The 16,588-nt window shown below is 43.9% G+C and overlaps 1 protein-coding gene across 1 annotated transcript; it reads left to right on the forward strand.

Moving 5' to 3' along the window:
* The first annotated feature begins 6,118 nt into the window (after positions 1-6,118).
* LOC110002311 (uncharacterized) lies at positions 6,119-14,535 on the forward strand. Its single transcript, XM_020657901.2, has 2 exons — positions 6,119-6,779; positions 14,477-14,535. Exons 1-2 carry the CDS (start codon positions 6,119-6,121, stop codon positions 14,533-14,535), a joined length of 720 nt encoding a protein of 239 aa, XP_020513557.2.
* The last annotated feature ends 2,053 nt before the right edge of the window (positions 14,536-16,588 follow it).

Consider the following 16,588-nt stretch of genomic DNA (forward strand, 5'->3'; position numbering starts at 1 on the left):
AACCTGAATATAAAGTGTCAATTTAAATACAATTTAAAGCTTAAACTTAACTTAAAAATACAAAATAGAGTAGATATAAGTGGACAGTGATTGGACTAACAGATGTAAACAGATGTAACCATAACTATGTGCAGTAGTGACCAGATGTAAACAGAACTATGTGCAGTAAACGAGAAATAAATATATATATACAGAACTATGTGCAAGTAGGCAAATACTAAATGATAAGCTAATAAGGTGCATGGTGAATAATGGAACAACAGACCTAATATACAATATAACTGTAAAAATTAGATAAATAAAGTGACCGTAGTGCAATGATGGATAAGAACAACAGGAATAAAGAAACCAGAACTGTATGAATACTGATATAAAATGGATAGAATAAAGTGATGTAGTGCATGAGACCAGATAAAGCAGAGGCAGTTAAGGCGTATGGCAAATGGAAGGAAGTAAAAAACAGCAAAGTTCATAGCTGAGAGTCTGCATCGGGTGAGAGGTGTGGTCTGGAGGGTGGTGGAGTGAAACCAGCAGGTTATAGAAAAAGTAATAATGCTCTCAATGAAGGAGTAGTAGAAGGTCAGAAGACTTCTTACTGACTCCATAGGAATTGAGCTTCCTTAGGAGGTATTTTCGCTGCTGACATTTCCTGAGAATCTCCTCGGTGTTGGAGGAGAATTTCAGCAGGCTGTCAAAGATGGTACCCAGGTACTTATACTCCTCTACTAGTTCGACAGGATTCCCATGGATTGTGGTAATTGCAGCTGCAGCCAGTTCCCTCTGCTTGTTGGAGAAGGTCACCACCATGTCTTTGGTCTTGCTCACGTTCAGTTCGAGGCAGGAGCTGTCATACCACTCCACAAACTCCTGAAGAACTGGTCCATGGTGCTGAGAGGGGCCTGACAGCAGAGACAGGGGAACTGTGTCGTCTGCGTATTTCACCAGGTGACAGTTTGGCTGTGAGGTGAGAGCACGCAGCCCTGAGGGGAGCCAGTTGAGGTGTGTTGAAGGTTGGAGAAGGTGTTGTTGACCAGAACTCTCTGTGATCTGTTGGTCAGAAAGTCCAATATCCACAGGATAAGCTGGTCGTTCAGATGGAAGCAAGTTGAAAGTTTGTCAGCCAGGATGTGAGGCTGCAGGGTGTTGAATGCAGAGGAGAAGTCTGCAAACAGGAGTCTGGCTGAGGTGTTGGCGTGCTCCAGGTGTTTGTGAACAGTATCCATGATGAATGTTTTTGCATCATCGACACTTCTGCCTGCACGATAAGCAAATTGTAGCGGGTCCATCTGGGAGTCGAGTTCTCTGATGATGTGTTGCTTTATGATCCTCTCCATGGCCTTCATCACCTGAGACGTGAGGGCCACAGGCCTGAGGTCATTTAGTGATTTGGCGGGGCTTTTCTTGGGGATGGGGATAACTGTGGAGTGTTTCCACAGCTGGGTGACTGTGCTGCTGTCCATAGAGCTCTGGAACAGGGTCTGAAACATGCCCCCTAGCTGCTCGGCACAGTGCTTCAGGATGCGGCCACTGATGTTGTCTGGACCAGGTGAGCTGCTCTGCCTTGTCCTCCTGAGGGCTCTCACCACATCCTCTCTGCTGAAGGTGAGTGCAGAGTCACTGGGCTTGAGCATGGACACTATTCCTTCCAGCTGTGTGGTGTTGTCCTTCTCGAATCTGGTGTAGAATGAGTTGAGATCGTTGGAAGAGAGAAGTAGAGCTGCTGCCTGCAACCTCGATGGTTTTGATGTTTGTAGCAGCAGTGTTCACAGCAGCCATGTTTTTGAGGCCCTGCCAAGCTGAGCGGAGGTTCCCCTGTGTGAATTTTTCCTCCACTTTGTTCTTGTACTTGACTTTGGCAGTTTTTATGGCGTGCTTGACTTCTCTGTTTACCTCCTTTTTCTCCATTTTGGAGCCGGTGAAGAAGACCCTTTTCTTCTTGTTGAGGACCTCCTTGAGCTCTTTGGTGATCCAAGGTTTATTGTTGGGGTAGATTGTAACTGTTTTGGAGTGTATGATGTTGTCCACACAGAAGGAGATGTACGATGAAACAGTGTCCACATGTTCATTAATGTTGTTGGAGGGGGCTAAGAGGTTATCCCAGTCAGTGGATTCAAAGCATCCTTGTAGTGTAAGAATGCTTTCGTTGGTCCACTGCTTGATGTTCTTAACAACTTTCTTAACCCTCTTTATTACAGGAGTATATGCTGGAGCAAGCAGGATGGCATGGTGGTCAGCAGAGCCAAGAGGGGGGAGAGCAACAGATCTGTATGCGTTAGGAACTGAACCATAGCATTTATCCATTGTCTTCCCCAGTCGGGTGCTGCATGAAATGTACTGCTGGTAGCCTTTTAGTGCTTTTTCAGGAGAGCAATGGTTGAAATCACCCAAGATGAATTTGGGAGAGTCCGGTGATATGAGTTCCAGTTTATTTAATAAGTTTGTGATGTGTTCAGTGGCTGTGGCTGCGTTAGCTCTGGGGTGGATGTAAACCAGGATGAGAAAAAGCTGTGGAAATTCTCTGGGGAGATAGAAAGGGCGAAGGGAGACAGCCAGAAGCTCAATGTCCGAGGTGCACAGTTTCTCCCTCACGGCAATCGACACACGCCGCTGCCACGTTGTTTCCCAGTGAGCTCACTGTCTCGATCAAGTCTTAAAGGGGGGGAGGAGCCATCAACGTGCAGCATGTTATCATCATTGTTCTTATTTAACCACGTCTCAGTAAAAGCAAGAACAGAGGCAGTCCTGTACTCATGCATGTGGTTAATGTTGGCCTGTAACTCATCCGTTTTATTGCGGAGGGAGCGTACATTGATGATAGATGGAAGCGGCCGTTGTTTACATGTCTCCCGTTTAAGCCTGGCTCTGATTCGGGTATCCATGCCAATGGTAAATAATTCCGGGAGATAAAAAAGAAAAGAAAGAAGAAGACTGGGGATAAAAAAGAAAAGAAAGAAAGAAAGAAGAAGACTGTCCGTTTGTCACGTGTTAACGGTGGTAAACAAAGAGCAGGGCTGCGAGAGGACAAAAAGAAAAAAGAAAATCTGCTTCTTCTGTGTAGTAGCGGCCAAAAGTTATAAAACACAATCTTCCTGTGTGTCCTCGGGAAAACCATATAAAACAATATATCTAAAGAAAAATAAACAGTAGAAAAAAGTAATAAATGCTACATAACTGCTAAATAACTGCTCTGTGAGCCGGCCGGTCTTCCGCACGAGCAGCGACCCGGACGGGTCAGGATTCATCCAATAATATTTACAGTCTATGGTCCTTACTGAGTTCTTTTTCTCCTGAAGAATAGAAAACCAGAGCCAAGCTGTCATTGGGCGAGAGGCGGGGTTACCTCTAGCCAATCACAGAGCTGGCATATAAAGCAAGACAACCAGGCACACTCACACCTACGGTGAATTTAGAGTCAGCAGTTAACCTGTGTTGTTCAGTCCAGTTGGACTGTGGGAGGAAGCCGGAGTACCTGGAGAGAACCCCTGATGCTCAGAGAGAAATGACTTTGAAGGTTTGAACATTAAACTCTGTCATGTCCTAGGCCCTAACATCCCCAGAGGAACTACGTCCATCAGTTTCCTGTGAGTCTCAGTTTAACTGTAAATTATAAGTCACACAGAGGCTTCACTCTGGATCACTTCAGTTTATATGAACCTGAAAAAACAAGCTTATGTTCTCAAGATTTACTCACATTCACTGAAATAACATCACATTGGATTCTCTACAAAGACTGCTTCCTCTGAGTACACCAAAGCCTGCTGATTGGTCGATACAGCTCGGACTGCAAACAGACAACAGAACACTTCCCACAAGCTACAGTGTGGTACAATAAACCCTGATCTCACTTGCGTCACTCGGCTATGACATGATAGCAGAGCGACACAGTGTAGCGTGCCAATAAATTAAAGGAAGAAGAAGAACACGACACAGTAAACAAAGAGCAACAATGGAGGACGTCAAGCAGAGGTCGTTACCTCCAAGGTCATCCATGGGGAGGAGCTAAATGCTGACATTAGTTAGTAAACATAGCACGTTTAATATCTGTGCTGTAGCTTGGGAAGATTCAACCAATCAACAGACTGCAGTGTGTCTAGCTCCGCCCTGTAGGGTCGGATCGGTTTGCTTGGCACCCCAACAGAAGACTAGCAAAAAATAGGACGGTACGGATTGTTCTTTTTGGTAGCACTCCAAACTTTGGAAATTGAAAACTTACTTTGTGTGTGTTTGTTGTGACAACGTTGTGTTCAGAAGACATGTTCCCTCTCAAAGAAGAAGCAATAATCAGTCAGCTCTTTACACTCTGTGAATCTGTGACTCTGTGTGTGTGTGTGTGTGTGTGTGTGTGTGTGTGTGTGTGTGTGTGTGTGTGTGTGTGTGTGTGTGTGTGTTTGTGTGTCTCACACTCCCTGTGCAGTGATGTCGACGACACAGTGTGTTCAAATGTAACAGCTGACAGTGAATCTGATGATGATGTAAATTCTGCTGAGGCAGCAGAGACTCAGACACTCATCATGCTGACACTCAGGACTCTGATTATTATTATTATAACTTTATAACCACTGACTTACCAACGCTGACTCTCTGAGGCTCTCATCACTCGTTCACCATTAAGACTCACTAACGCTGACTCTCTGCGGCTCTCATCACTCGTTTACTATTATGACTCACTAACGCTGACTCTCTGCGGCTCTCATCACTCGTTCACCATTATGACTCACTAACGCTGACTCTCTGAGGCTCTCATCACTCGTTCACCATTATGACTCACTAACGCTGACTCTCACTCAATCACCATTATGACTCACTAGCGCTGACTCTCATTCACCATTATGACTCACTAACGCTGACTCTCTGCGGCTCTCATCACTCATTCACCATTAAGACTTACTAACGCTGACTCTCTGAAGCTCTCGTCACTCGTTCACCATTACGACTCACTAACGCTGACTCTCTGCGGCTCTCATCACCTTAATAAACCGTGTTTATTTTCTCCATAGTGGATTTTATTATTATCCATGATGTCATAACCATCCCAAGTAGACTGATGTGTGAAATGATGGTTTATGCGTTTGTATGATATGAACCATTGTAGAAAAGAACTACACTTCCCACAATCATAGTGTCACAGCAACATCTCCTATAAGTGGAGTGTTTCCAAACACTTAAAAAACTACTAAAGTTACATTAAGAAGAAGCACTATCATTCCCAATGGATTGTGGGATGTGTAGTTCATGGACTCCAGAGGAACATTATGGACATAGTCTTGTACCTTTACCTTTTTCTATGTTTTTTAACGCCATTTTTGCGGCAAATTGAACATTTTATAGTAACGATATATTGGGGTAGCTGGTTGGCTTGGTTACCGGCTTCCATCCTTTGATACAAACATTTTGTGAAATGTCAACGGGGAGATTAATTTGGAGTATTTGCGAGTGTAAACAAACAGGTTCCTCCATCGCCTCTTTTGATTTGTCCTGAGACACGCTCTGTGCATCGAAAGAACGGTTTAGTTCATACATGAACACACAGATCAGCTATGTGTCTGATAAAGAAGTGAAACACAGCTGTGTGTAAACACTGAAGACTGACACGTTCACTCTGCTCCTTTAACCTGCTGAACTTCAGAGAGACAACAACAAGTCAGAATGAGAGAATGTGACCGCTAGAGCTGACGTGGACCCACTCTGTGTGTGTGTGTGTGTGTGTGTGTGTGTGTGTGTGTGTGTGTGTGTGTGTGTGTGTGGTCAGCTGTAAACAGTGATTATCTAAAGAACAGACAATCACTGTTTACTGAGTTCTCAGTCAGACTCAGTTTGAGAATCTCTTGCATTGAATGTGTTTCATTTTATCAAATAGTTTTCACTGAATGATTTCAAACAGGCTGAGTGGAAAGTGAGAGTCTGATGAAGCCCATTGAAGGAAGAAAAGTAAACAGATTACTGTAATGTCTCTAATGTGTGTTTGATGTTCTTTCAAACACACCTGAGTAAAGTGTGGTGGTCTTAATATTCAGGGTCTCACATGAAGAAGGAGTGACTCTCTGATGAACTTTTAAAAAGTGTCAAGAGACTGTATCTTTTTAAAATATGTTGTCACAGTATCTGCATCATAGTGTCCATGGAGGTGTGTGTGTTATTTGATTTCAGACATTCAGCCTCACTGCTAACACAGCCTGCGAGCAGCCAGCACACTCCACACAGCTCCCTGCCTCACCCCCTCACCCACCCCTCACACCTCACCCCTCACCCCAGCCCTCACCCCCTCACCCCTCACCCCCTCACCCCTCACACCTCACCCCCTCACCCCTCACCCCCTCACCCCCTCACCCACCCCTCACACCTCACCCCTCACCCCAGCCCTCACCCCTCACCCCCTCACCCCCTCACCCCCTCACCCACCCCTCACACCTCACCCCTCACCCCAGCCCTCACCCCCTCACCCCTCACCCCCTCACCCCCTCACCCACCCCTCACACCTCACCCCTCACCCCAGCCCTCACCCCTCACCCCAGCCCTCACCCCCTCACCCCTCACCCCTCACCCCAGCCTGCACCCCTCACCCCTCACCCCTCACCCCCTCACCCCAGCCCTCACCCCTCACCCCTCACCCCCTCACCCCAGCCCTCACCCCAGCCCTCACCCCTCACACCTCACCCCTCACCCCCTCACCCCTCACCCCTCACCCCTCACCCCCTCACCCCAGCCCTCACCCCTCACACCTCACCCCTCACCCCCTCACCCCTCACCCCTCACCCCTCACCCCTCACCCCCTCACCCCAGCCCTCACCCCTCACCCCTCACCCCCTCACCCCAGCCCTCACCCCTCACCCCTCACCCCTCACACCTCACCCCTCACCCCCTCACCCCTCACCCCCTCACCCCAGCCCTCACCCCTCACCCCTCACCCCCTCACCCCAGCCCTCACCCCTCACCCCTCACCCCTCACCCCCTCACCCCAGCCCTCACCCATCCCTCACCCCCTCACCCCTCACCCCTCACACCTCCCCCCTCCCCCCTCCCCCCTCCCCCCTTCACCCCTCACCCACTGCAAGATTCTGAATAAAGTTCCTTTTGTACTGTACCTGTTGGTCTGCATTTGGGTTCAGCAGCATGCGTGACCCAAATGGTATAAAAAAAGAACAAAGTGTTGAACATGTTGGCGACCTTACATCACAGAACATCACTGAATGTCTTCAGTCACATCTACGCTGAAGTCTTGATGGTGCATGAAAAGAATGAAAGTAAGGAGTGCATAATGTGTGTTTACATGTTAAAGTCCACCCGAGGCTCCTTAAAGGTACAGTAACAGAGTATTTTCTGAGTGTTGACGCTGCTCATTTCCTCCTCTCAGTCTGCAGGATCGTCTCTCCTGAACACAAACAGATGTTTCTCTGGAGATCCTGATGTTGTCCTCTGGAGGAAGTGTTCTCAGTGAAACAAATCACATCCAGTTTTGTGATATCTGTCTCTGTATGAGCAGAAGCAATAAAAACAAACAAGTCAATATCCGGCCTGCAGACACGATAACAGACGATATGGGACCAAACGTTTTCTGCATCAAATGTTTCAGAACACAGATTTCATACAGAATGTACTTTTTAAACCATGGCAGAAATGTTTCACTGGAGTGAGGTGGGACGGGGATAAACAGGTTATTACTTTAGTTAAAGGGTGAGCTCCTTCTGTCCCAATCTGAGCTTTCTACATATTACTTTATTCTATCCTAACACTATATTGCTAATTTCATTCCATTTTATATTTCCTAATGTGAAGGAGCAGCTTTGGAGCCAGAGTTTCCCCTGGTGGTGAAATCAGGTATTCATGAGTTACCTGAGCCATCAGACTGCATTAAAACAACATTTATTTAATGTTACAGATGTTGGAGTCGCTGCTCTAATGACAACTTTGTCTGATATTTTCTCTTTTATTCTGTAAGTTATTGCTTTTTTTAATGGTTTCTACAGACTGAGTCTATTATTTGTGCAACATATGACCAAACACAAACAGATGCAGGCAGCCTCGACTTGTGTGTGTGTGTGTGTGTGTGTGTGTGTGTGTGTGTGTGTGTGTGTGTGTGTGTGTGTGTGTGTGTGTGTGTGTGTTCACTGAGCTTTAAAGAATTCAAATTAGAAATGACTAATTAATGAAACACGACGATCAATTTACCGCTCAAAACAGAACCAGAAAAATAACATCTTTTAACTATTAAAGTGTATGTGTGTGTGCCTCTGTGCGTGTGTGTGTGTGTGTTTATTCCAGTTCAATCTGCCAAACTGTGATAAAATGTAGATTTTTCTTTAACGATTTCTTTAAGGAAATTCCTGCACAGTGACTAACGCTGTACCATGACACTGTTAGCATCCATCTGCAGACACCCGCAACACGCGCACACGCACGCATGCACGCACGCACACTCACACACAAACACACACACACACACACAAACACACAAACACACAGACACACACACACACACACACACACACACACACACACACACACACACACACACACACACACACACACACACACACACAACGTTTCACTGTTTTAAATAAAATCCAAATTTCTCTCACTGCTGTACAAACCACACTTTATAGGTACACAGCTAACAGGGCTACTGCCAGCTACTACTCCCACGTAGGAGTTTGTGTGTGTGTGTGTGTGTGTGTGTGTGTGTGTGTGTGTGTGTGTGTGTGTGTGTGTCTATAAGAGGCAGTTGAAAAGGCAGGAAGCAGGCAAACACTTCTGTTTCCAATTAGCATGCCAGTCTAAGAGTCATGTACGGGCGGGACGACTTTACAAGCAGCAACACTCCATGAGAGGACGAGAGACATTCACTGTGTGCGAGAGAGAGAGAGAGCAACTCCATGTTTTATATCGTTAAATTTTATTCAGACAGATTCAGAACCTGAACAATTAAATGTTCATGACAAACTGTGATCTTGTGTGTTTGTGTTTGTGTTTGTGTGTGTGTGTGTGTGTGTGTGTGTGTGTGTGTGTGTGTGTGTGTGTGTGTGTGTGTGTGTGTGTGTGTGTGTGTGTGTGTAGCGGGGCATGTGAGGACAAACAGCTTCTCATATATGTAATGTCACCTTGTTGCCTCTGTGGTTTGTCGTCTTAAAAACAGGTTACTCACCGAGTGTCAGTCTGACAGATTCAAACCTAAAAACCACAGAGCGTATTTATAGACCGGTGTTTGAAGACAAACTCAGAAGTGACCATGTTTGGAAGCGAGGGTGGAGCAGCTGTAGACGTAGTTTTTCAAACAACCGATGTAAAAACAATGATAATATTTTAGTGCTCAAACATTTTCTTTCCAAAAATTTTGGGGCCAAAGTTAGGACTGTATATTTGGGGCCACATGAAGAAAAAAGGATAGAAGGTTTAGAGATTATAACCGTTTGATTACAATAAAGTCTTAAAACATAGTCATAATGCAGATTTAAGTTGTTATTAACTTTTAGTCATAACTTGGCAAGATTAAATTAATTACTTTACTGTCTCTCTGTGTTCACGATGGTAGGTTTGAAAAATAAACACAAAATCATCACTTAGTGAGGTTACTGTCATGTCAGTTAATGGGCTCCTCTCCTCTGGAACCGCCTTCCAGCCGGGGTCCGGAAGGCAGACACAGTCTGTATTTTTAAGAATAGACTTAAAACTTTCCTTTTTGATAAATCTTATAGTTAGTGCTGGTGTAGACCAGCTCTTAGTTATGCTGCTATAGGCTTAGACTACCAGGGGAACTGGCACCTTGAGCTCCTCTCTCTCTCTCTCTCTCTCTCTCTCTCTCTCTCTCTCTCTGTGCATATACAGTACATCATATTACTGCATGTATCTATCTGTAAATCTCAGTCACTAACCACCTACTTTCCTGAGAGCTCTTGAGCTCTCTTAGGCTCCTCAAGATCGTTGGTTGACGGCCTGCCAGATTTCTGCCTTTTAATAAGGCAGTTTTTTTCTTACCACTGTAACTTTTGCTGCTTTATGCTCATGATGGATAGGCCGGATCTTTGTTATGTTACAAAAAGCAGGTAAAAGACCTTACTTATTGCTATATTACAATGAGTAAGGTCTTTTTACCTGCTCTTTCGTAATGTTAACAGACAAAGAGTAAGGTATTTTACCTGCTTTTTGTAAAGTGTCTTGAGATAACACTTGTTTTGAGTTGACGCTATACAAAAATAAATTGAATTGAATTGAATTGAATTGAATGTCCAGGAAGCTTAATTTTTTCCTTGTAGTATTTCCTGTTTCATTTTCTTTTTACTTAGCCTCATGTGTTTCCCGCCTGTGTGATTGTCTACCCTGCCCTGATTGTCTCCCAATAACTTTAGTATTTAGTCTGTGTTTTGTATATTCTGTGTTTGAGTTCTAACATGATATTCTGTGTTTGAGTTCTAACATGATATTCTGTGTTTGAGCTCCAACATGATATTCTGTGTTTGAGCTCCAACATGATATTCTGTGTTTGAGCTCTAACATGATATTCTGTGTTTGAGCTTGTAAATGATATTCCGCGTTTGAGCTCTAACATGATATTTTGTGTTTGAGCTCGAACATGATATTGTGTGTTTGAGCTCTAACATGAAGTTCTGTGTTTGCGCTCTAACATGATATTCCGTGTTTGAGCTCTAACATGATATTGTGTGTTTGAGCTCTAACATGATATTCTGTGTTTGGGCTCTAACATGATATTCTGTTTGAGCTCTAACATGAAGCTATTTTTGAGCTCTAACATGAAGCTCTGTGTTTGAGTTTGTACATGATTCTGCGTTTGAGATCTAACATGAAGCTGTTTTTGAGCTCTAACATAAAGCTCTGTGTTTGAGCTCTAACATGAAGCTCTGTGTTTGAGCTCTAACATGATATTGTGTGTTTGAGCTCTAACATGAAGCTGTTTTTGAATTCTAACATGAAGCTCTGTGTTTGTGCCCTAACATGAAGTTTGAGCTCTGATAATGCTTTAATGCACTTTAATAAAACTCTGTAAGTTGGTGCAGAAGCAGATTTTCCTCACTGGCTCTCACTCCCAGCAGCTCTCAGTCTAAATAATAAAAGCATTAGAGCCTGAGCCAAACAGGTCCACGCAGCGTTCAAAGCATATTACCTTTTCATAAAAGGCTGCTCTGGGATGGAGAGGAGACCTTGGAGGGCTTTCTGGGTACTTTGTTGTTCAGAGGAAGAGGCAAAACCAGCTTTTCATTCCAGCTTTGGCAGCGTCTCTATCGAAGTGAGGCTTAAAGGAGGCCGGCCTGCTCACAGAGCTCTTTGTGTTTCCCAGGCACATCCTAAATAACAGTCCCACAGCGCCTTTGTTGCTGATGGTTGCACAACTTGAGCAGGAGGACTCTGTGATTTTTCATGGAACTGCACAGCTGAGGGACCTGGGTTTGTTAACTCCTCTATGTCAGAGTTAACTCCTCTATGACAGAGTTAACTCCTTAATGACAGAGTTAACTCCTCTATGACAGAGTTAACTCCTCAATGACAGAGTTAACTCCTCTATGACAGAGTTAACTCCTCTATGACAGAGTTAACTCCTCAATGACAGAGTTAACTCCTCAATGACAGAGTTAACTCCTTAATGACAGCGTTAACTCCTTGAGCAGGAGGACTCTGGGATTTTTCATGAAACTGCACAGCTGAGGGACCCGGGTTAGTTAACTCCTCTATGACAAAATTAACTGCTCTAAGACAGAGTTAACTCCTCTATGATAGAGTCAACGCCTCAATGACAGAGTTAACTACTCTATGACAGAGTTAACTCCTCTATGGAAGAGTTAACTCCTCAATGACAGAGTTAATTCCTCAATGACAGCGTTAACTCCTTGAGCAGGAGGACTCTGGGATTTTTCATGAAACTGCACAGCTGAGGGACCCGGGTTAGTTAACTCCTCTATGACAGAGTTAACTCCTCAATGACAGAGTTAACTCCTCTATGACAGAGTTAACTCCTCTATGACAGAGTTAACTCCTCTATGACAAAGTTAACTCCTTAATGACAGAGTTAACTCCTTGAGCAGGAGGACTCTGTGATTTTTCATGGAACTGCACAGCTGAGGGACCTGGGTTAGTTAACTCCTCTATGACAGAGTTAACTCCTCAATGACAGAGTTAATTCCTCAATGACAGCGTTAACTCCTTGAGCAGGAGGACTCTGGGATTTTTCATGAAACTGCACAGCTGAGGGACCCGGGTTAGTTAACTCCTCTATGACAGAGTTAACTCCTCAATGACAGAGTTAACTCCTCTATGACAGAGTTAACTCCTCTATGACAGAGTTAACTCCTTAATGACAGAGTTAACTCCTCTATGACAGAGTTAACTCCTCTATGACAAAGTTAACTCCTTAATGACAGAGTTAACTCCTTGAGCAGGAGGACTCTGTGATTTTTCATGGAACTGCACAGCTGAGGGACCTGGGTTAGTTAACTCCTCTATGAGAGAGTTAACTCCTTAATGACAGAATTAACTGCTCTAAGACAGAGTTAACTCCTCTATGATAGAGTTAACTCCTTAATTACAGAGTTAACTCCTCTATGACAGAGTTAACTCCTCAATGACAGAGTTAACTCCTTAATGACAGAGTTAACTCCTTGAGCAGGAGGACTCTGTGATTTTTCATGGAACTGCACAGCTGAGGGACCTGGGTTAGTTAACTCCTCTATGACAGAGTTAACTCCTTAATGACAGAATTAACTGCTCTAAGACAGAGTTAACTCCTCTATGACAGAGTCAACTCCTCAATGACAGAGTTAACGCCTCTATGACAGAGTTAACTCCTCTATGACAGAGTTAACTCCTCAATGACAGAGTTAACTGCTCTAAGACAGAGTTAACTCCTTAATGACAGAGTTAACTACTCTATGACAGAGTTAACTCCTTAATGACAGAGTTAACTCCTCTAAGACAGAGTTAACTTCTTAATGACAGAGTTAACTCCTTAATGACAGAGTTAACTCCTTGAGCAGGAGGACTCTGTGATTTTTCATGGAACTGCACAGCTGAGGGACCTGGGTTAGTTAACTCCTCTATGACAGAGTTAACTCCTTAATGACAGAGTTAACTCCTCTAAGACAGAGTTAACTCCTCTATGATAGAGAATGACAGAGTTAACTCCTCTATGACAGAGTTAACTCCTCTATGGCAGAGTTAACTCCTTAATGACAGAGTTAACTCCTCTATGACAGAGTTAACGCCTTAATGACAGAGTTAACTCCTCTATGACAGAGTTAACTCCTCTATGATAGAGTTAACGCCTCAATGACAGAGTTAACTCCTCTATGACAGAGTTAACTCCTCTATGATAGAGTTAACTCCTCTATGACAGAGTTAACTCCTCTATGGCAGAGTTAAGTCCTCTATGACAGAGTTAACTCCTCTATGGCAGAGTTAACTCCTCAATGACAGAGTTAACTCCTCAATGACAGAGTTAACTCCTCTATGACAGAGTTAAGTCCTCTATGACAGAGTTAACTCCTCTATGGTAGAGTTAACTCCTCTATGACAGAGTCAACTCCTCTATGATAGAGTTAACTCCTCTTTGACAGAGTTAACTCCTCTATGGCAGAGTTAAGTCCTCTATGACAGAGTCAACTCCTCAATGACAGAGTTAACTCCTCTATGACAGAGTTAACTCCTCTATGACAGAGTTAACGCCTCAATGACAGAGTTAACTCCTCTATGACAGAGTTAACTCCTCTATGACAGAGTTAACGCCTCAATGACAGAGTTAACTCCTCTATGACAGAGTTAACTCCTCTATGACAGAGTTAACGCCTCAATGACAGCGTTAACTCCTTAATGACAGAGTTAACTGTTTAATTACAGAGTTAACTCCTCTATGACAGAGTTAACTCCTCTATTGCAGAGTTAACTCCTCTATGACAGAGTTAACTCCTCTATGACAGAGTTAACTCCTTAATGACAGAGTTAACTCCTCCAAGACAGAGCTCTCTGTCCAGCGGACACGCAATGCACACATATCTGGTGGATGTTTTGTAAGTCTCCAGTTAACACGGTCACTTTCTAAACCATAACACCAGTGTATTCAAGCAGCTTTGGATTAAAGCCTCTGCTTTTTGAATGAATTGTAGAATCATCTTTTTACAAAGTCAGTAGATGTGAGTTCTTATGAGGCCATGATGGCTTCATATATCACCACAGGAAGTACCTTTACTCTCACTCAGGTTGTCTGATATGTCTTAACATGTAAGAGGAGGTTTAGACTTTAAGATCAGAAGTTTAATGTTTCATGTATTGTTTTTTTAATCAACAGCCAGGTTAAAAACAAAAACTCCTCCAGGAATCAGTGAACACATGTCTCCAGTTCAGTATTTCATCATATCAGTTTACACAGACTGTCTGCAACCACACAGGTAAATAACATTAAATAAATCAGACAGTGCTGCAGATGACCTGCTGCAGAAAGCTCTGTCACATGTCACATGCTCTCGTGCTCTCTCTGCAGGCGTGCTGATGGGCAGTGGGATGCAGTCCTACATTCTTGCGGGCTTTTGGAGCTTTTGATGAAACAATGGGGGAGAGACTCTGTGGCAGTCTGAGCTGATGTTGGGGAGGGTAATTAGTGCAGAAATCCCACAGAAATATCTCTCATTAAACTGCAGTCAGAGCGCCGTCTCAGCTTTCATCTGCAGCCCCTCCCTCACTTTCTCTCACCATCAAACGTTTATGACACTCTCTCTCCTCGGCATGCAGCACAAACACATCTGGCAACAGGAATTCAAACATACGTTGAAATCTGGTTGGGATTAACGGTGCAGACCCCCCGGAACAGAATTTCATAAAAATAGCACACATGGATGAGAATTCATTTTTTCAGGTAGTTGTGATGTTTGTCTCGCTGTGTACTCGTATCCCCGCGCAGTTAATTTTTAATGAGCCAAAAGCTGCTTTAATAGAGAACTATAAAACCGAAGTGTTCAACTGCATTAATCAGTAAAACATGTCAGGGCGCTCTGACACAACGAAGCAGTGACCTCAACTCATTTCTCTCAGAGGACGAAAAGAACTAGACATTACTGTACGAGGGATTTATACACACACTCAAATCAAAATGTCATCATACAATGATTCATAAATGGTAATGGACTTGAGCTTTTAAAGCGCTTTTCTAGTCTTTCCACCTGGGGGAGGGGTTACTGCCCTTTGTGATGTCATGAAGGGAAATCTCAAAATGACCAGTTTGAGCACACATTTTCCTTTTCTCATAATTGGGGGGGGGGGGGGGGGGGTTGTAGAGCGACCTGGGAAATAAATAAATAATATGTGACCTTTGAGCTATGCATATTTATGGTATTATTCAGCATCTCTGTTTGGTATTCTCAAATGGCTGTATGTTTTAAGGTGTCCTGTAGCATTTGTTAAAGGTTTGGTTTTGAGTTTAAGAATCAGTCTCTGTAACAAGTGGTGACCTTTTAAAACACACAGGGATCTAACCCTGCTGCTTACCCGTCATCAATCAATCAATCTTTCTTGTATAGTGCCAGGTAAAAGACCTTACTCTTTGTTATGTTGTCATCTCTCAACTTCAGATCAGCACGTCCTGACCTTCATTAAATATCAATGATTTGGAGCTACTATGAAAGAAAACAGAACACCTCATTCAAAGTGTTCGTTAAGCTCATATCTGCTTCTGTTAGTAAACGTGCAGTTGTTAGCTAGCGCTGTCTTAAAACACACACACACACACACACACACACACACACACACACACACACACACATGCACATGCACACGCACACACACACGGGTATCGGCCCTCCATACCATGACAGCTGACACACAGTAATCCATGCGGTCGGCGGCCTCTTTGTTTTCAGCGTCTTCTCGCTTCTTCACAGGTGACTGAGTGACCCCTGCCTGCAGATTAACTAATTTCTTTAACAACTTTGAGCTGGTGTCACTTTTACTACTGTCTCTGCTTCACTCAGTGTGTGTGTGCGTGTGTGTGTGTGTGTGTGTGTGTGTGTGTGTAACAACCAGTTACCCATCATGCACTGCTCACGTCCTTCAAGTAACAACACTCGTCCAAACATGTGGAACACGTGTGGATAAAAACATGAATCAACCGTCAGAAAAGAAAAAGACTTCACAACTACAAATCAATCAATCATTATTTGTAAAGCGACAATTCATAAGTGTTATCTGGAGACACTTTAAAAAAGAGCATCTGGGATAATATGCAGGAAGGATTTCTCCTTTGTATTCCTCTCGTTCCTGTTGTCCACACTTCCTCTCCGCTGAGGTGGAGGTCGAAGCAGGCCGTGCATGAATGAGGACGGCAGTGAATTGAAAAAAAGCAACAGGAAGCAAGAGGTGTTACAGGCCGGACAGCATCGTCTCACTGGAAGACGTCAGGCTGAAGCTGCTGACTAAGTTAACTAAAGAAACATACCACCTGTAATGTTTATGTTTTATGCATGTGATGTTGTAGTTTGATAATGTTCTGTTTGGCCCACAAGGGGGCCCTCTGGGTTGATGTTGAGAGATGTGTTGGAAAACGAAGAAGAATAACAAGGCTATGAGAGCCGTTACAGGTGAATGTGATGCTACCTAAAAA

Source organism: Labrus bergylta, chromosome 15 (genome assembly GCF_963930695.1).
Source record: "Labrus bergylta chromosome 15, fLabBer1.1, whole genome shotgun sequence".
NCBI classification, from domain to species: Eukaryota; Metazoa; Chordata; class Actinopteri; order Labriformes; family Labridae; genus Labrus; species Labrus bergylta.